Raw genomic sequence first — 21,850 nt, forward strand, 5'->3', positions numbered from 1 at the left:
GCTGCTCCCCACCTCCTGCCTCATCACCTCTGATCACAGCTGCTCCCCAGATCCTGCCTCTTCACCTCTGATCACAGCTGCTCCCCACCTCCTGCCTCTTCACCTCTGATCACAGCTGCTCTCCACCTCCTGCCTCATCACCTCTGATCACAGCTGATCCCCATCTCCTGTCTCTTCACCTCTGATCACAGCTGCTCCCCACCTCCTGCCTCTTCACCTCTGACCACAGCTGCTCTCCACCTCCTGCCTCTTCACCTCTGACCACAGCTGCTCTCCACCTCCTGCCTCTTCACCTCTGACCACAGCTGCTCTCCACCTCCTGCCTCTTCACCTCTGACCACAGCTGCTCTCCACCTCCTGCCTCTTCACCTCTGACCACAGCTGCTCTCCACCTCCTGCCTCATCACCTCTGATCACAGCTGCTCTCCACCTCCTGCCTCTTCACCTCTGACCACAGCTGCTCCCCATCTCCTGTCTCTTCACCTCTGACCACAGCTGCTCTCCACCTCCTGCCTCTTCACCTCTGACCACAGCTGCTCTCCACCTCCTGCCTCTTCACCTCTGACCACAGCTGCTCTCCACCTCCTGCCTCTTCACCTCTGACCACAGCTGCTCTCCACCTCCTGCCTCTTCACCTCTGACCACAGCTGCTCTCCACCTCCTGCCTCATCACCTCTGACCACAGCTGCTCTCCACCTCCTGCCTCTTCACCTCTGACCACAGCTGCTCTCCACCTCCTGCCTCTTCACCTCTGACCACAGCTGCTCTCCACCTCCTGCCTCATCACCTCTGATCACAGCTGCTCCCCAGATCCTGCCTCTTCACCTCTGATCACAGCTGCTCCCCACCTCCTGCCTCTTCACCTCTGACCACAGCTGCTCCCCATCTCCTGTCTGGTCACCTCTGATCACAGCTGCTCCCCACCTCCTGCCTCTTCACCTCTGACCACAGCTGCTCCCCATCTCCTGTCTGGTCACCTCTGATCACAGCTGCTCCCCACCTCCTGCCTCTTCACCTCTGACCACAGCTGCTCCCCACCTCCTGTCTCTTCACCTCTGACCACAGCTGCTCTCCACCTCCTGTCTCTTCACCTCTGACCACAGCTGCTCCCCACCTCCTGCCTCTTCACCTCTGATCACAGCTGCTCTCCACCTCCTGCCTCTTCACCTCTGATCACAGCTGCTCCCCACCTCCTGCCTCTTCACCTCTGATCACAGCTGCTCCCCACCTCCTGTCTCTTCACCTCTGACCACAGCTGCTCTCCACCTCCTGTCTCTTCACCTCTGACCACAGCTGCTCCCCACCTCCTGCCTCTTCACCTCTGACCACAGCTGCTCTCCACCTCCTGCCTCATCACCTCTGATCACAGCTGCTCTCCACCTCCTGCCTCTTCACCTCTGACCACAGCTGCTCTCCACCTCCTGTCTCTTCACCTCTGACCACAGCTGCTCCCCACCTCCTGCCTCTTCACCTCTGACCACAGCTGCTCTCCACCTCCTGCCTCATCACCTCTGACCACAGCTGCTCCCCACCTCCTGCCTCTTCACCTCTGACCACAGCTGCTCTCCACCTCCTGCCTCTTCACCTCTGATCACAGCTGCTCTCCACCTCCTGTCTCTTCACCTCTGACCACAGCTGCTCTCCACCTCCTGCCTCTTCACCTCTGACCACAGCTGCTCTCCACCTCCTGCCTCTTCACCTCTGACCACAGCTGCTCTCCACCTCCTGCCTCTTCACCTCTGACCACAGCTGCTCCCCACCTCCTGCCTCATCACCTCTGATCACAGCTGCTCTCCACCTCCTGCCTCTTCACCTCTGATCACAGCTGCTCCCCACCTCCTGTCTCTTCACCTCTGACCACAGCTGCTCCCCACCTCCTGCCTCTTCACCTCTGATCACAGCTGCTCTCCACCTCCTGCCTCTTCACCTCTGATCACAGCTGCTCTCCACCTCCTGTCTCTTCACCTCTGATCACAGCTGCTCTCCACCTCCTGCCTCTTCACCTCTGATCACAGCTGCTCCCCACCTCCTGTCTCTTCACCTCTGACCACAGCTGCTCCCCACCTCCTGCCTCTTCACCTCTGATCACAGCTGATCCCCATCTCCTGTCTCTTCACCTCTGACCACAGCTGCTCCCCACCTCCTGCCTCTTCACCTCTGATCACAGCTGATCCCCATCTCCTGTCTCTTCACCTCTGACCACAGCTGCTCCCCATCTCCTGTCTCTTCACCTCTGACCACAGCTGCTCCCCATCTCCTGTCTCTTCACCTCTGACCACAGCTGCTCTCCACCTCCTGCCTCTTCACCTCTGACCACAGCTGCTCTCCACCTCCTGCCTCATCACCTCTGATCACAGCTGCTCCCCAGATCCTGCCTCTTCACCTCTGATCACAGCTGCTCCCCACCTCCTGCCTCTTCACCTCTGACCACAGCTGCTCCCCATCTCCTGTCTGGTCACCTCTGACCACAGCTGCTCCCCACCTCCTGCCTCTTCACCTCTGACCACAGCCGCTCCCCACCTCCTGCCCTTCACTTACTGTTGGCAGCTGGTTTGCCAACTCTGTGTGCTCTGAGATGTCAGTCATAACTCTCCAATCTTCCGTATGTCTTTTTGTTTTGATTTTTGTTTTGCCTAAGCATTCTTCCATTCTTGGAGGCTTGCCATATTCATTCTGAATTTCCTTCCTGTTTGCTCCTTATTACAAAGAATGCCAATCTTTCAATCCCAATCATCACCTATTCTGGTAATGGAGGCACAGTGCACTCTAGGAAAGACCGTTACCCTTCACCAGGGGAAACAGTCCCATGGGAACTCCACCGCCTTTGTTGCCTATTCTCAACCCCAGCATGGCTGCGTATGCCAAATGCTTGGATTCCACCCAGAAAATGACAGAAACATCAAAACTATGTACTTGCCTAGCTTTTCTTGTCTCAATTGATTTTATCCTTGATTTTTCAAAATTGATCCTCAGACATTTGGTCTGGGTCATGTGGATTCTTGTGTCGTCAATCTGCGGTCTATTAAATCCAAACAGTCACATTAGAATTCACAGACTCACATGACCTTTACATTGTGGTGGAAGGAGCCTCAGCTTAATGCTCATTATCCTACTGAAAAAAAAAATTGAATCAGAAAAAAATGAAATAATTTATCTAATGTTAAATTTCTTAAGGATTCCCAGCACTAGGGAGGCAGAGGTAGGAGGATCGCTGTGAGTTATAAGCCCCCCTTTTTAACTACGTAGTGAGTTCCAGGTCAGCCTGAGCTAGAGCCAGACCCTACCTAGAAAAACCAAAAAAGAAAAAAAAAAATCTTAAGTGAATCACTGAGATCTTTTGTTTGAGTCGCACATATTCTCTCTGCTTGCTGGCTTGCTTTTTTTCTTTTTTTCTTTGAGTTTTACTTCTTGTAGTTATGTTTGGTAAAGTTGGTAAAGATGGAAATAATCTAGAACATCAGGTGGTGCCATTCCATCACATTCCCTTCTCTAAATCGAGGTGGTCCCTTGAATCTCACTTATCTTTTCTCTTCTCCCTTCCCCAGTTCTTCCTCCCTCCTCCCTCTTTCTCTCTGACATCTATCCATTGTGTATTTTCAGAATCAACCCAATGAAACCTCATACTGAGGTACCACTTTCCTACTGCAACTCAGACTGCAATTGTGATGGGAAGGAATGGGAGCCAGTCTGTGGGGACAATGGAATAACTTACATTTCACCTTGTCTAGCAGGGTGCAAATATTTGACCGGCAATAAAGTGCCTAATAATACAGTAAGTATTGATTTGCTTTTCTCTCCTTAATCAAAACTACAGATGAGGTTTAACATTTACTTGCCAAATCTTCCCATAAACTAAGTTCTCTGATAACGTGATAAGGAAGATTCACATTTTGCCTGCCATTGTATTGGCTGTGATATTAGGGAAATGAAGTTGTGTAGAAAATCTTACTTCTGACCCCACAAGCTTATTCTGTCCCTTGATTTTCATTTTATCCTCTTTTAGAATGGGAATGTATTTAGGGCTTCCAGGAAGCTTTTTATTTGATAGAAGTATGTAGTTTTCATCACGTGGGGATTATTTTTATCTCTAAGGTGGAAGGGGAAGCCTCTATTTACAAATAGTGTGATTACATCTATAGACATTCGTGATTCTCTTATTTGTTTTTTACTTTGCTTTCTTTAGTAGGAAGAGAGACAAAGACAGAGAATGGGTACACCAGGTCCTCTAGCCGCTGCAAAGGACCTCCAGACACATGTGCCGCTGCGTGCATCTGGCTTACATGGGTTCTGGGTAATTGAACCTGGGTCCTTAGGCTTTGGAGTCAAGCGCCTTAATTGCTCAAAGCCATCTCTCCAGCAACTTTCATGAATCTAAATTTAGGCTCGCTTGCCTTCTAACGTTCCAGGAAGTAGTAGTGACTGAATGCTCACTTGGCTGTCTTCCGCCCCTGTTTCTACCCAGGATCATGTAGGTCCTTGGCTTACATATTGCTGACATGCCTCATGAAAAAAGTGCCCTTCTCTCCTCCCTCCAGAACATTCCTTTCTACATAAGCTGAGAGTTATCACCAACCCCTGGGGACTCCCAGTACTGGAGGGTCACTTAGGGGGCCACCCACACCTCCAGTCTTCTCCACATCTCACAAGGTTGACTATCTGCTAGCTTCTATTTTTTTACCCTTACCATTAGCCTCAATTATTATTATTATTATTATTATTATTTTGACAAAGGATCTTGCTATGCAGCCCACGCTGTCTTTGAACTTATGATCCTCCTGCTTCAACTTCATAAATGCTGCGGTTACTGCTTGCGCCACATGGCCGGTGCTTTAGGCCACACCCTTATGCATTCAGTCTTTAAACTTCCGCCCTTATTCCCCACAACATGTGCTATGGGAAAACATAACAAACTTTGGAGAATAAAGCATCCCAGATTCTCTAGAGCTGACACACAAATAAACTCACACATCTTTAGAAGTCTGTATCTCATATTCATGGTAATTCATGGTAAGGCATGATTAATGTCTTGTCTTTGAGAGGTCCTTGTGTAATTCATAATCCCATACAGCCTACAGCGAAAGCCCCAGGAACAGTTAGAATCTTCCAGAGAGTTCCACCTTCCATGGTCACACCATCTTTTAAATACTAGAAATGACCCTAACATTTTGAGGCTACTGCGAAGGTCTTTTACTAAACCCTCAGTAATAAACTCATCTCTTCTGCAATAAGGATTTTTGTACCAAAGTTTGGTTTTATTGGCCCATGTGTTTCATTCATTAATGATTCTGCCACTTTATTTCTTTATTTAAAATATTTTTAAAGTTTATTTGCAAGTTTACCGAAAGATAGAATGAGACAGAAAGGAAGTGGCCGACCGTATTCTCTTCACCACTGTAAATCAACTCCAGATGCACGTGACACTTTGTGCATTTGGATTTCTATGGGTACTGGGGAATTGAGATTGGGCCGTCAGGTTTGGCAAACAAGCAAACACCTTTAACCACGGAGCCACCTCACCAGCCCTGCCATATTATTTCTAAGAGATTTATAAGAGGGAAAAAAAAAAGCTAAGAAAAGAAAGCTTGGTAGAATTATACAACTGTGGATTCAAATTCTTTCTCAGTTCCTCCAGCAATTTTTGTTAAACTTTCCTTAAACTTCCGTTTAATATGAAACCGTATTATAATTTGTTACAGCTACCTATGCTTAGAAACCTCTCATCAGATTAAAATCTCCAAGTTTGTGTATCCCCAAATCTATTCTTTCTATGCACTACTAGCCAGGCCATTCTATTGTGTTAACATTGCTTGGAATAACATTATATATTTTTTTTTAAATTTTCTGTCATTATGCTATTGGATGTTATTTTCACTTGCCAAAATAGAATTCTAGAACCTCTATTTCAGATTTTGACCCCTCACAAACCGTTTTATTTCTGCATTATCTGAACAATCATTCCCTATGGCATGCCCCTAACACACACTGGTGACTTCAAAGAGAGTAGGTGGAAGCAATGCAGAAACTAAAGGTGAATGGAAGCAGAATATTTAAAAAGAATCTAGGCTGGAGAAATGGATTAGCAGTTAAGGCACTTGCCTGCAAAGCCAAAGGGCCTCAGTTTGATCCCCAGGACCCACATGAGCCAGATGCACAAAGTGGCATATTCATTTGAAATTCATTCGCAGTGGTTGGAGGTCCCAGCGTGCCCAGTCTCTCTTTCTTTCTCCCTCTCTCTCTCTCTATCTCTCTCCCTTTCTCTCAAAAAAAATTAAATTATAAAGTTTTAAAAATCTACTTGAACATTTAAATCATTTCAAATACTAATTTCGATCATTTTATAAGGTCAAAATTAGATGTTTGGCATGGTGGCTCACACCTTTAATCTCAGCACTCTGGAGGCTGAGGTGGGAGAATTGCCTTGAGTTCAAATCCAGCCTAGGTGGCATAGTTTCAGGTCAGCCTGGGCTAGAGTGAGACCCTGCTGCAAATAAGTTAGTAGTAAATTGTTTTGTCTTATCTAGAAAGTAATTCGGGAAGCTATTTTGTCTGTCAACTGTTAATTTTACATTCTGTTAACACTTGAAACACTTTAGCTTGAATAGATGAAAGTTCTTTAAATATAATAGAATACATTTTTAAATAACCCTGGCCTATTTTCCAGACAACCTGTGATATTTCAAAACTCTTTTTTTTTTTTTTTTTTTTTTTTTTTAGGTCTTCTATGAGTGTAGCTGTGTGGAGCCACCTGCTTCCAAGACGGGCAATTACTCAGCCCGTTTGGGTGAATGCCCAAGAGATAATGATTGTAAAAAGAAACATTACGTTTATATAATTGTACAAGTCCTGAATTCTTTTTCTATTTCAATGGGAAGTACCTCACTCATCTTGCTGCTTGTGAAGTGAGTACAACTTTCCACATCAATTGTATTACTCATGTATATAGGCCCTAAACACATATCATGATGTACCTTGTCTCATAATATACTTGGGACCCAGGTTTACATCATGTTACATTTTAGCTATCCAGGAATGTATCTTCTAGACAAGATTGCCTTAGGTTCGATACTATAATTAATAAGAATCCCGCCTCTGGTTATCCATTGATCTACATTCCATGTGTTCTCACCTGTGACTCTTAAGATACAGACTTATTGATAATTACCTCAATTTTAAAACAGTCTTTCCATGATTCTAAATGAACTGCTTTGGGTTCCTTTGCTTCCTTCCGGGCATGCCAGGGAGAGTCGTTTATTAACCTGGTTGAAAGAAGCTACTTGGGCATCAGACACATTTAAACCAGAGTCAACAATAATATTCCAAAGGATTTCAATCACTTCACAGGCTTCATCTTCCATAAGGCCCAATGGACAAAAATAAATAAATAAATAAGCAAATGGAAAGAGCTTATCCCTTCCCTTAGTGGCCAAATCCCATACCAGATGAAGAATATCCCACGTTGAGTAAGCATCTTAGATTGCCACAAGAAGCTGGCTGTAAAATTCATGTGTAACTGCAAAATTATCCACATGACAACAGAAAAGATTACTAATAATAAATGGATTTTTTTATTCAATTTTTATTTATTCATTTGAGAGAGAAAGAGGCAGAGAGAGAGAGAATGGGCGCGCCAGGGCTCCACCCACTTCAAACGCACTCCAGACGCATGCGCCCCCTTGTGCACCTGGCTAACGTGGGTCCTGGGGAATCGAGCCTCAAACTGGGGTCCTTAGGCTTCACAGGCAAGCACTTAACCGCTAAGCCATCTCTCCAGCCCATAAATGGATTTTTTTTTAAAAAAAAAAGAAATCCAATTTTAAGAACAACGTGAGGGACTGGAAGAATTTCACAGATACTTCTCAAAAGAAGTGACATTTGATCGGAAAACCAAGTAGCCGCCTGGAGGGGTTTTCATGGGAAACCTTGAAGCTGGGCAGATACAGAACTGCTTGGAGGCTGAAAACACGCACACTGGCTGGACCTCAGAGAGGCGCAGGGCACACTGGAGGTGGAAACACAACTGAGGAAGAACAGGTGTCTTTGGGGGAATTAATCACTCGCTCCCAAAACTGAAGAGATGTGGAGCCTGGCAAACGGACCTTTAAAGTTATGCACATATAAGTACAGTGGCCCAGATGACTGTTTCATTATACCTTGAAACCCAACATAACTAATTCATATTTCACTAGAGGTCAGAAGGAGGGTATAAGACATAACTAGCTCTTGTTAAGATGGGTACTGGTAGCAACTCAAGCTGCACTATGACCACAAGTCTGGTAAAATTTACACTAAGCTAAGTCCTGGGATATAACTCGACCTTCATATCAAATGCCGTCTACTTAGGGAAAAAGAAAAACACGTTTTCCTTACTTACCAATTGAAAGACTTACTAAGCTATAGAAAATCCTATCAAACCTCAATCTGGGTTTGTCTCTTGTGGGTTTTAGCCTCTTAATTTAGCCATCTGGCAATAATATTACTATCATGAGAGAGTATAAAAAGCTATGAACCCATCTACTAAAGACAGTTATCTTTAGCCTTCTTTTAAAAAATAGTGAAGACGGGCTAGAGAGTTGGCTTAGCAGTTAAGGCGCTCTCCTGTGGAGCCTAGGGACCTATGTTCGGCTCTCCGGATCCCACATAAGCCAGACACACAAAGGTGAGGCAAGGGCAAAGCCATGCGTGCCCACTAGGTGGCGCAAGCATCTGGGGGTGCAATTGTAGTGGCTGAGGCCCTGGTGCGCCAATTCTCTGTCTCTCTCTCTCTATCCCATTCTCTTTAAGAAATAATAAAAAATAGTGAAGTGAATGTTAGCACTCATGGAAAACACTTATTGATCCTATCACTGATACTTGATTTTTATCAAAGGAAACTTTCTGAGGCTGACCGTGGGGTAGAACATTAAACTACCATCACTAACTGATTCCTCGGGGATTGCGGTAATGACAATGCGCATCCTTTCAAGCCTGCTCATGGCACATGCCAGGCTCTAGCCCTGGGGGCTGCGACGGGAATAAAGGTGACGGGGCTTCCCCGAGCTTCAGATGAGGGCGTGGGTAGTGAGTGGGTACAAGAGGAGAGACAACAAGCGAGGAAGAAACGATGCAAACTATACGAGAAGGACTGTAATCACAGGGTGGAGATAGAAAAGGAAGGCCAGCCGGGCATGGTGGCGCACGCCTTTAATCCCAGCACTTGGGAAGCAGAGGTAGGAGGATCACTGAAAGTTCAAGGCCACCCTGAGACTCCATTGTGAATTTCAGATCAGCCTGGGCTAGAGTGAGACCCTACCTTGAAAAACCAAAAAAAAAAAAGAAAGAAAAGGAAGGCCAGGGAAGACTCCAGTTCACATAGCAAGCGTTGGAAGCCCCGCCTAGGACAGCAGCCACACTACTATCGGGCCCTGTGGATGAGCCTAGGGGAATCCAGACAAAGGGCAGGACCCATGACGTCCTACCATGAAGGAGGTCAAGGAACGCGAAGGGAGAAGTCAACAGGACGGTGACAGAGGCATCATCGGCCACGTGCTTCGCGGTGGAAAATCAAGACGACCCTCAGTGTGCCGAGGGGCCCGTAGAGAAGTTTGCACGTCAGGATCACACCTGACTTGCCTAATGAGAAGATTACACACCGGCTGCTGTGTGAAGAGAACTTTTGAGGGAGAGGAGGCTGGAACCAAGAAGCCAGGGTGGTGGCGGCTCCTACCTGTAACCGCAGCCGAGGCAGGAAGATGCCCGCAAATTCAAAACCAGCCTGGGCCGCAGACCTTGTACTCCGAAGCATGGAATCAAGGAAAATAGAGGGCTATGCTACTGTCTGCAAGGTGGGATGATGTGGGAAGCACGAAGTGATTTGCTTCCTGGCCTCTTTGTTTGGTTTTTAAGGGAAAGCCAGTAGGATGAGCTGGAAAGGCAGGATTTACAAATAATCCCAAGATTCTGGTCTGTGGTCCCAGAGGAGACCAGTGGTGCTATATAGAAAAAGAAAAAGAAAAGAACAAAAAAAAAAAGAGGGAAAAACTAGGACTAGGGAAGATTGGGGATGCAAGGACCTCTTCCATCTGTCTAAATTACAAAGGCTTATTAGACATTGGGCAATACGGTCGCACGTATAACCCAATCGTAAAAACACTGCAGTCAAGACACGTACGTTTTGGAATCAGCAACATTCAGAACGTGTTTAAAATGCTGACGCTGTTTAGCCGGGCGTGGTGGTGCACGCCTTTAATCCCAGCACTCGGGAGGCAGAGGTAAGAGGATCGCCGTGAGTTCGAGGCCACCCTGAGACGACATAGTGAATTCCGGGTCAGCCGGGACCAGAGAGAGACTCTACCTCAGAAAAAAAGAGAGAGAGAGAGAGAAAGAGAGAGAGAGAGAGAGAGACGCTCATGGTCGAGGCTGAGTTCTGAGAATAGACATTAGGGTCAAGACCCAGGCACGGTAACCTCAGAGTCTTGTGAGGGAGAATCCAGTGTGGGAACAGAAATCACTGGAAGGCACCAGAAAGCAGATGAACAAAGTGTCAAGGAACGTGAGCAGTGGCATCCAGGGTTGGTGAGAGAGATGGGAGCTATGGAGTAGGAAGAGCATCGCATTTCATGACAGGCTGTTAGTCTTCACAGGGATAAGGGCAAGGGCTAAAGGCTGTTTGGAAAAGCAGTGGGAGAAAGGACAAGAGTAGAAAGAAAGCCTAGTTCGTAACTGGGGTGAATTTCTTTTACAGTGTACTAGAAGGGGAGGTGATCTGGTGGGTGGAAGGCAAGTGAAATTGTCATTTTACTGGTGAAAGAATACTGAATGACTCTCCGTCAAATAGAACGCAAGGCTCGGGCTGGAGAGATGGCTTAACCGTTAAGGCCCTTGCCTGCGAAGCCTAAGGACCCAGGTTTGATTCTCCAGGTTCCACGTAAATCAGACGCACACGGTGGCACACACATCTAGAGTTCATTTGCAGTGGCTGGAGGCCCTGGCGTGCCCATTCTCACTCTGTCCCTCTCTCTGTGTCTCAAATAAAAATAGGGCTGGAGAGATGGCTTAGCGGTTAAGCGCTTGCCTGTGAAGCCTAAGGACCCCGGTTCAAGGCTCGGTTCCCCAGGTCCCACGTTAGCCAGATGCACAAGGGGGCGCACGCATCTGGAGTTCGTTTGCAGAGGCTGGAAGCCCTGGCGCACCCATTCTCTCTCTCTCCCTCTATCTGTCTTTCTCTCTGTGTCTGTCGCTCTGAAATAAATAAATTAAAAAATTAAAAAAAAATTTCAATAAATAAATAAATAATAAAATAAAATGCAAGGCAATCAGTTTAGTGAGAAAGAGGGGAAGGAGCAGGAAATATGAGCTGGTAATCTTGAAGATGTACTAGTACAATACTGTGTAATTGGATCACATGGGAAACCCACAGAAGGTTGATGCTTGTGAGTTTAAAGGGAGCCAATGTAGCTGGTTAGGTATAGGTGGTGCAGGAAAGGCAAAGGGCAAATGAAAATGGGGAGCATTTCTAGCACAATAAAGGACAAGAGAGAATCAAAAATGTCAGCAGGGGCTGGAGAGATGGCTTAGCGGTTAAGCGCTTGCCTGTGAAGCCTAAGGACCCCTGTTCGAGGCTCGGTTCCCCAGGACCCACGTTAGCCAGATGCACAAGGGGGCGCACGTGTCTGGAATTCGTCTGCAGTGGCTGGAAGCCCTGGCGCGCCCATTCTCTCTCTCTCTCTCTCTCTGCCTTTTTCTCTGTCTGTCGTGCTCAAATAAATAAATAAAAATAAACCAAAAAAATTTTTTTTTAAATGTCAGCAGGATATGATGTGAGAACAGGGGTGAAGAGGTGAATGAACTTGGCCCATGAGAGAGGGGGCAAGGGTCTGAGGGAGGCCTGGGGTCCCGGCTTGGAGGTAGGGTACTGCAGGTTGTAAAGTCAAACTGGGAGATAGTTATAAGGACAAGTGTACACTAACTTGAGAATCAGGAAAACAAGTACTGCTTGGTATGATGGTGAGGTAGAAGAGAGAGGTGAGATTTCTGGGAAGAAACAGCCAAGAAATTTACAGGCCACAGCATTGGGAGAATGGTCTACTTGGGCATTTAAAACAATGAGAAATAGTAGCAAAGATAATTTTGGAGAAAAAAATGACTGAACTAAAACTTAAATTGTCAGGAAATGGCAGGAGCGCTGATATGTGAATCTCTATATAACTTCTCAAGGAGGTTTGGGAATGGTGTCTCAGGACAGTGTACAAACTTCCTTATCAGGGCAGACAGAGGTCATGCAGAGGAGGGACATGACTCAGCCACTTACGAGACATTCTGGAGCAAGATAATTGCTATGAATTTGAGGCCAGCCTGGGCTACAGAGTGAGACACTGCCTCAATTATTTTTTTTTTTAGTTTGGAAAGTTAAAACATCTGTTAGACTTTCTTGAAGTCATAACACAATGAATAAATAAAAGAGTTATTATTATTACTCAGATATTTGCCTCTTAAAAATGCTGAATCTTGGGCTGGAGAGATGGCTTAGCGGTTAAGCGCTTGCCTGTGAAGCCTAAGGACCCCGGTTCAAGGCTCGGTTCCCCAGGTCCCACGTTAGCCAGATGCACAAGGGGGCGCACGCGTCTGGAGTTCGTTTGCAGTGGCTGGAAGCCCTGGCGCGCCCATTCTCTCTCTCTTCCTCTATCTGTCTTTCTCCCTGAGTCTGTCGCTCTCAAATAAATAAAAATTGAACAAAAAAAATATTAAAAAAAAAAAAAATGCTGAATCTTGCCTGGTGTGGTAGTGCATGCCTTCAATGCCAGCACTCGGGAGGCAGAGGTAGGAGGATCTCTGTGAGTTCAAGGTCACCCTGAGAATACAGTGTGAATTCCAGGTCAGCCTGGACTAGGGTGAGACCCTACCTTGAAAAATCAAAAAAAAAAAAAAAATGCTGACTCTTGGGCTAGATAAATGGCTTAGCAGTTAAGGCGTTCGCCCTGCAAAGCCAAAGGACCCAGGTTCAATTCCCCAGGACCCATGTTAGCCAGATGCACAAGGGGACACACATGTCTGGAGTTCATTGGCAAAGACTGGAGGCCCTGGTGTGCCCATTCTCTTTCTGTCTCTCTCTTTCTCTCTCTTTCTCTGTCAAATAAATAAATAATAAAATAAAAATGCCAAGTCTGTTAGCTTTATATGATATGAGCATTTACTAGTGAGTTCCCATTCAATCATAAACAAAAATAACACAGACTGATTGTTTCAATGATGAGCTCAACTGGTACTTTAAAGCTGTTTATTTGTTTATTTATTTATTTTGCTCTTATCTTATTTCAGAAATGTTCGACCGGAATTAAAATCGCTCGCAATGGGTTTACACTCACTGGTTATACGAACACTAGGTACGGTAAATATACTAAATTCAGTATATGACAATACATATCAAAGCTCAACACCTGAATGCAACTGATTTCAAATTACTTAGAAAGTTTGAAGCGGCTACGAATCATTTCTAGGCCCGGGGAAATGATTCAAGTGTGTGGACCTGAGGGGGTCAAGGCTGGGTGTAGCCGGGCACATCTGTAACCCCAGTCCTGTGTGGGCAGAGACCAGGCAGTCCCTGGGGCTCGCTGGTTACCCAATCTGACTGAGTAAAAAACCACAGCTCCAAGCTCAGTGAGAGACTTGTCTCAGAGAAGCGCATGGTTGAGCAAGAGGAGGGCATTGGACATTCTCCTCTGACCTCCAAACAAGATCATATGGGGCACATGCATACACACCCACACACCCACACACACAATGCAGACACACACACCCCCCCACACACACACATATGACTGCACACGTATGCCAAAGAAGAGAATCATCTCTATTTTATACTCAATGGAAATAATAAGAGAAAGAGGAAAACCAAGTGATCTAAAATGGAATTTGTTTGCCAATTCCAAGGTCAAGGCTGACCAAGGACTCTTCATGTTCACCCTGCACGTTAAAACCCAAAGGCTGGAAGGAGCTAGAATTTTCCATTTCACTTGGTGCTATTTCTTCCAAGGAGGGTCTTCCTTCCAAACTGAAGCCTCTTTTATGTAACGCGGAATGCAGCTTGGGAGTTCTGGGAATTAGGTCAAGATGAGGTTGTACAAATGAGAAGAAATGGGCTTTTTCACCCGCACAACTTCCCACTGCCTGGTCCTGGGAGTGAAGGGGAAGGAAAATTTAACACTCCAGATTCAGCATCTGGGATTAAGAAAACATTTTCAAGGAAAGCGAACTAAGGAATTGATGACTCTTGTTGACAAAGAGCATGCCCTTGGGCTCCCCAAGTGAAAGGCCTGTTTCTAAATATGCAAACGAGGAAGCAGTAGAGACTTAGGAAAGCGCTCTTGCTGTGACTGCCACTTGCTATTTTGACCCCCAGAAACCTGGTGTCACTTTAACAACTTCTAGGAATCCCTCTAAGACTGGCAAAGAGGGAATGCTTGTGCCTAGGCAAGGGGAGAATGGCTCACCTAGGCACCTGGGCAGAGGCTCTAGAGGAAGGAAGCTATGGAGGTAAAGGTGAGTCCCTGGGATCTGTGCAAGCAAAGGGAAATGAGCATTTCTGAGCGGAGAAGTTGTCCAGGGAGTGTGTGTAAGGATGGGTCTCTGTCTCGGATTCTCAAAGGGGGAAAGAGGGCAGGTAACAGGAATGACGTGGAGGAGGCAGCGCCGTGGGATTCCACGCCGTGCTTTCCGGGGCTCACCTGTGCGCCCCGCGTGTGTCTAAAAGCCGCGCGTGCTGACGTCGTCCACCCCAGGTCCAGTGGGATGCGGCGCCCCTGGGACCACGTAGCTGTGGAGTCGGCCTTCCTCCTGAAGGGGTGAAGTGAGACGTTAAGGATGGAAGGGTGCTGGAGAGATGGTCCAGCAGTTCCAGGTGCTTATTTGCAAAGCCTAACCAGCCCAAGTTCAATTCCCCAGCACCCACATAAAGCCAGACCCACGAAGTGGGCATGCATCTGGAATTCATGTGCTGTGGCAAGGGGTCCTGGAGCACCACACTTTCTCTCTCTCTCTCTCTCTCTCTCTCTCTCTCTAAATATTTTTTTTTTAAGAAATAGAAGAAAAAGTTCTGAAAGTATATAATACACTGCTAACGAGAATTTTGTAATCCTAATTAGAAAAGTTCTATGGCAGGGCTGGAGAGATGGCTTAGCAATTAAGGCGCTTGTCTGGGAAACCTAAGGACCCAGGTTCGAATCTTCAGGTGCCACGTAAGCCAGATGCGCACGGTGGTGCATGCGTCTGGAGTTTGTTTGCAGTGGCTGGAGGCACTAGTGTGCCCATTCTCCCTCCCTCCCTCCCTCCCTCCCTCCCTCCCTCCCTCCCCCCCCCCCTCTCTCTCTCTCTCTCTCTCTCTCTCCCTCCCCCCCCCACATAAGTAAAGAAAAAAAGATATTTAAGAAATGTCCTGGGCTGGAGAGATGGCTTAGCGGTTAAGCGCTTGCCTGAGAAGCCTAAGGACCCCGGTTTGAGGCTCCATTCCCCAGGTCCCACGTTAGCCAGATGCACAAGGGGGCGCACGCGTCTGGAGTTCGTTTGCAGTGGCTGGAAGCCCTGGCGTGTACATCCCCCCCTCCCCCCCCCTCTCTCTCTCTCTCTCTCTCTCTCCTTCTTTCTCTCTCTGTCACTCTCAAATATATAAAATAAAACAAAAAAAATTTAAAAAGAAAGAAAGAAATGTCCTATGGCCCAAGAAAACCTAAATGCTTCTATGGGGAAAATATCCATCAAGCATCAACTTTCTAAATAGAGTATGTTATTGAGTAAATAAGTTACTCTAGAGTTGTAAATTTTAGTAATAATCAGGACAAAGAATATTACATAAAACGTTCAGTAGGTTTGTTCCCACCAGTAGCTTCAGGCAGGAAAGATGAATTTCTTCCCAAAGGGTGACCCCATTTTTGAAAGAAAACATGTAAATTTCACAACCATTTTCTCAGCACTACTTTCCCACAGCTGCATTGGCCTCAGATACTGATGTTTTGTTAACTCTGAGAGTCCTCATTCCCAGAAAATTGAAACTAATTAGAATATGAAAATTGCATTTCTAAAAGCATCATTACATCTTTCTTACATATAATTTGCTTTGTGTCAAGTTGCTGTTATGGAATTATTTTCCCCTGGGAGACTTGGTTTTAAATTGGAGGATTAACACTTTGCAGAAGCGATGGTTTGTTTGGTTTTGTTTTAGTTTTGTGTGGGATATTAATTATGCTCATGGGTTTTTCTATGAAGCAATTTAGACTTCCTTTGATAGATTTAACTTGAAGCATTGGAGAGTGAAATGCATTATAGTAAGCTTATTTTACATGTAGTTCCAAAAGTTTCAAAGAGTCTTCACACAAAATTGGTTTCTAATCTGGGAATGTTGGTAATAAAGTTCTAATTCCTGGGGGAAAAAAAAAAAAAAGAAAATGGAATTAATAAGAGGTATGATGTGAATAACTTTCACATCTTACATGACAAAGATCTAAAAAAATCATGCATCAAATTACAAAAACAGAATAAAGTCAATAAATCATGAATACACACTGAAGGATAGATTTTTACTAACATTTCCCTCTAATAATTGGTCAGAGTACTGATGAGATAATATCAGAATTGGTAAAAATAAAATAGTAGTGAGAACAGATGGGCACTTCAGTTACAGATAACATGTGTTCCCCTGGGGAGGCCTTGTATATTCTACAAATTTGTGTACTATAAAGAAAAGTTGGGTTAAACCAACTATTGAAGACTCAAGTAGCATTACAATCAGAAACAAAATTTAATGTGTAGGCCCTGTCTAAGGTACTTACATTATTTTTGTTTATTTTTATTTATTTATTTGAGAGTGACAGACAGGGAGAGGAAGAGGCAGAGAGAGAGAGAGAGAGAATGGGCGTGCCAGGGCCTCCAGCCACTACAAACAAACTCCAGACACGTGCACCCCCTTGTGCATCTGGCTAACGTGGGACTTGGGGAATCAAGCCTCGAACCGGGGTCCTTAGGCTTCACAGGCAAGCGCTTAACCGCTAAGCCATCTCTCCAGGCCTTTTTTAAAAAAAAATTTTTGTTGTTTATTTTTATTTATTTATTTGTGAGTGACAGAGAGGGGAAGAGGCAGAGAGAGCCCGAGAGAGAGACCGCCTAGTGTATTTAAACACAAACCTCAGTGGCCAGAAAGTGCTTTGTTGTGGGCTCTGATGATCCCAACGGGGGAATAATGAGTAACATCTATTTGTCAAAGATGGTTGGGGCAAAGGCCCGGAGGGTTATTCTCGGAAGTTTGGAGGAGGGTAACTTCGAGGAAGGGTTGGCAAGACTTGTATGTTCTAATAATCTTTTTAAGATTTTTATTTGGAAGCCGGGCGTGGTGGTGCATGCCTTTAATCCCAGCACTCAGGAGGCAGAGGTAGGAGGATTGCTGTGAGTTCAAGGCCACCCTGAGACTACAGAGTGAATTCCAGGTCAGCCTGGGATACAGTGAGACCCTACCTCGGAAAACCAAAAAAAAAAAAAAGATTTTTATTTGGTATTTGGGGGAATCTTTATTTAAGGCCTCTCCAGTTGATGTGGGTTAGGGAATGAAATTGGATAGCTTCTGAGACAGTGTGACAATGAGCCACAGAGGCCAATTGGCCAAGCTGTTTCCTTCAGACAGGAAACCTGGTAAATTCTGATGGCCTCGAAGATGTTGTATGAAGATAGGGTGGACTCTTTGTTTGAGCAGGGCACGATCCTGGATCATTAAGGGGGATGTAGGGTTGGAATCAAGTCTAATGTGAGCTTCAATAAGACTGGGCAGTAGGTTTACCACATAGAGGCTGTCAGAAAATAAGGTGAACAGCTCCTGAATAGTACGTAGAGCCAGAACAACTGCAAAAAGCTCTTTGTACTGTGCTGATCCCTCCATTTCCTGAGAGATAGACTTGATGGGCTTAGGTTTGACCCCCAATTTAAAGGAAGCCCCCAGGTGTCCCCCCATCTGTAAAGGCAATGTGGAAGTCAGAGTTGGGTTGAGGTAGGAAAAGCCTGGGGGAAGGGTCTCCACTCCAACCTGGAAAAAGAGTTCATCCACTTATGAGGGCCACAATGGCAGTCAATGGTACCCAGGAACCCTTCAAGTGCCATAGCGACCCTTACATTATTTCTTTGGAGCCAAGAGAAATCAGTTATCTTATATGGGGTAATAATGGAGTCAGGCTCAATACCAAAGAGTCTAATGGCAGTTTCCCTTCCTTTAATGATACAATCAGCTACTTGGTTACTTAAAGAATAGACCCTAGGGGCCCCACCAATCTAGAGGTGAATCCACTGAATAAGCTCGCCCTTTTGAGCCAACAGGGCAGTGGTCAGGGTCTTCCAAGGGAAAAAGTAGAGGAAAAGAGGGAGATCAGGGTTGAATGGTTTAAGAGTAGAGTTATCTATGATCTCCTGGAGTCTATGGAGGCTTTGTTTTGTTGGGACACTCCTTTTTAAAGTGGCCCTTGTCCCTGCACCTGAAACATGTTGATTGATTTTTTAGGGTTTAACTGTGGGTGCAAGGGGCATTGGTTGTCCCCCAGAGGCAGGGGGGGCTTTGTCTTGTTGGGGCACTCCTTTTTAAAGTGGCCCTTGTCCCCGCACCCTAAACATGTTGACTTTTTAGGGTTTAACTGTAATACGCAGATCATAGTGGCCAAATCTCTCTGTTTATTTTCCTGAAAGGCAGCAGCCATGGCCCTAGCCTGATGGGAGATAGTGCCAACGTCCTTGGTGGCTACAATCCATCTACTCATGGAGTTATCCTTGATTCCCGCACAGGCGAGGCGGTGATTGGCCGTCATCCCTTCCAAGACAACATTTTAGTAAACTGATCCCATAATGCCCCTGGGGGGAATTTTCTTTGGAGACTTTTTTCCACCCTATCTATAAATGTAGCCAGGTCCTTAGATGGTTTTTTTTTTTAAGATTTTTATTTATTTATTTGATTATTTGAGAGTGACAGAGAAAGAGGCAGAGAGAGAGAGTGAGAGAGAGAATGGGCGCGCCAGGGCTTCCAGCCTCTGCAAACAAACTCCAGACGCGTGCGCCCCCTTGTGCATCTGGCTAACGTGGGACCTGGGGAACCGAGCCTCGAACTGGGGTCCATAGGCTTCACAGGCAAGCGCTTAACCGCTATGCCATCTCTCCAGCCCCTTAGATGGTTTTTGAGTAATACCCATAAGGGGGGGTTCCGAGGGTCCATACTTTTCAACCTTACAGTTCCAGGTGAAGCTTGTTTCTGGTAGTGATGGCTTTTCTCCTCCTGTTGCAGGCGGGATTCTCACACCGATCTATTATGGGGCTCTAATTGACAAAACATGTCTCAAGTGGTCTTTCACCAGCTGTGGGAAACGAGGGGCTTGTAGAATATATAGTTCTGAACTATTTGGGTAAGTTGTCATAAATACATTTCATTAACTGACTTTCCTTTTGGCTGTATTAATTCCTAAAGGGTATCACTTTTAGTGTGTTAATACATTAACAATTAAATCCTTCAACTAACTTTGCTCAGTATTCTATCAGGCAGTCTTATCTTAGTACTCATAGGAACTATAAGAATATTTATATCTTTATGCTTAAATGTGGATAAGTTAACATTCAGAGATAAGCAATAACTTGTCCAAAAGCACATAGCCGGGGCTGGCGAGATGGCTCCGTGGGTTAGAACACTTGTAACGCAAGCATGAGGTCCTGAGTTTGATCCCTACCACCCACAAACATGGCCACAAATGCTTGTGACCCCTAGTGCTAAGCCAAGGAAGGGGCTCACTGGGGCTTACTGTCCCAGCCAGTCTAGCCAAGAAGTGGCAAACTGCAAGTTCAGTGTGAGACTGGCTCGGGGACATAAGGCAGGGCAGCTATAGAGTAAGACACTTGACTCCTCCTCTGGCCTCCACATGCATGCATGTGTCCCCACCCCACACAATACACGTACAAAAAAATAATCACATAGGTAAAAGAGCTGGACATTTTGCTCAATGGCTGTTGTTTTTTTTTTCCTATTTATTTTTATTAGTTATGGGCATACTTAGTATGTCAACAACACATGCTGGTACCATCCTTTCCCTCCTCCCTGCCCCTTTTCTGAAGGGGTCCTCCTCACTGGGGATGCAGGCCATCCCAATAGGGACTGTGGGTCGAGCTTTGTGAGAGCAGCAGTCAGTTTTGGGGGAGAGGCAATGCCTCTGTGTGTGATGTCCCAACTTGTGCCTTCCCCAAACTCTGCTCATACTAGAAGCATCATTGGCTCTGGCTTCTGAAAGAAGACAAATATGGACAAGCTGAGAATCTGGTCATATTAATTAGAGAGGAAAAATGTTTGAATGCTCTTCTCAAAGGGAGAGATAATTATGTGAGTGGTACATAGACCGCTGGATGGTAATCTGGAAGAACAAATTACCTTAGATAAACTTCATAGAGCAATTAATTGTGCATGCATATATATATATGTTGCAGTTATTAGAAGAACTCAAAGAAATCATGGTAAAATTCTTTGAATTATCTAGGAAGCAGGAATATGTTTGAGAGAATGACCCAAACCACCAAAACAGAAAATGGAAAAAAATATATATTCAAAACTCTACATAATAAAAATTATGTTAATCAAAGCCAAGCATGGCGGCGCATGCCTATAATCCCAGCACTTAGGAGGCAGAGGTAGGAGGATCACTGTGAGTGAGGCCACCCTGAGACTACATAGTTAATTCCAGGTCAGCCTGGGCTAGAATGAGACCCTACCTCAAATAAAGCAAAAAAAAAAATTATGTCAATCAACATTCAATGACAAAATATAAATTGGAGAAACAAAATGTAACTAGTAATATAGGCACAATAGAATTTGCTAAATATATAGGGAGATGTGCAAAACCAACAAGCCAGCACCAAATACTCACAGGATATGGTGCAGCAGAAATTCTCCTCCATTGCTGATGTGTATATGAGAGAGTATAGCAGTTTGGAAGTCAGACTGGCAGATTCTTGCAAAGAAAACCATATTTGCACTAAGTTATAATCTCTTAGCTGTTTACCTAAATGTAGCAGAAACATCCTTACAGGAAATCTGCACACAAACGTCTAGAGAGACTTTATATTTGTAAAATATTTGTAAAATAATGGAAGGCTACACACATATGAACATGCATGGACACACATACAGATGTCAAAATAAAGATTGGGAAACAGAAAGGTTATTTCTAAGTAAAAGAAGGAAATCTGAAAACGTCTTAGTTTTCAGGATTTATTTAAAATTGCCTTCAAGTGACAGAGAGAAAGGAAGCAGAGCAGTTAGGGTGAGGCTTCCCAGCTCCATTACCTAGTCTAAGCCGCCCTCATAAATAGGCCCTGAGAGGCGGGGTGGGGGAGGGAGGGGGATTCTAGATCCTGTAGAGTTTTCAGCATAAACCATAACTACAGGTTAATCGCAGTTGTTTCAAATTCCCCTCCCGATAATCCCGACCTCCTGGACATGCCTAAGTCTGGCTCATTCTCTTCAACGTTTTCTTTACTTTTAGGATGACTTGGGATCTTTTATCATGACAGACATAAACTATTGTATGAATGGAACTACGGTAAATTAGCTTTGACGGTGGTGGGCTAGCTAAGGTGTAAGAGGCGGAGTGCTAACCTATAGTCCCAGAAAGCACTTCCGCTCATTTCACCACCTGGAGTTTCTGGATCATGGCTCCACAGACGCTTTGACCAGATGTGTCTCTTTGCCTTAGGTAGGACCAGAATGGCTTAAGGGTGACAGATTCTCTTCCTCCATGCAAAGGTTACAGCTAGCTGGAGTTGAGCATATGTTTGCCTGCATAGATCTTTAAAAATAATCCAATTCTTAAATCCCAGG

At 45.3% G+C, this 21,850-nt stretch overlaps 1 protein-coding gene across 2 annotated transcripts in view; it reads left to right on the plus strand.

The window, feature by feature from the left end:
* Window positions 1–21,850, plus strand: part of Slco1b3 (solute carrier organic anion transporter family member 1B3) — a 59,051-nt gene that overhangs the window by 36,231 nt on the left and 970 nt on the right. For both annotated transcript variants that reach the window (XM_045139529.1, XM_004664378.2), the window contains exons 11-14: window positions 3,601–3,772; window positions 6,715–6,899; window positions 13,294–13,358; window positions 19,277–19,394. In XM_045139529.1, coding sequence (XP_044995464.1) covers window positions 3,601–3,772; window positions 6,715–6,899; window positions 13,294–13,358; window positions 19,277–19,394 — 540 coding nt within the window. The remainder of the gene's footprint in view (window positions 1–3,600; window positions 3,773–6,714; window positions 6,900–13,293; window positions 13,359–19,276; window positions 19,395–21,850) is intronic.

This window comes from Jaculus jaculus, chromosome 22 (assembly GCF_020740685.1).
Source record: "Jaculus jaculus isolate mJacJac1 chromosome 22, mJacJac1.mat.Y.cur, whole genome shotgun sequence".
In the NCBI taxonomy this organism is placed as follows: Eukaryota; Metazoa; Chordata; class Mammalia; order Rodentia; family Dipodidae; genus Jaculus; species Jaculus jaculus.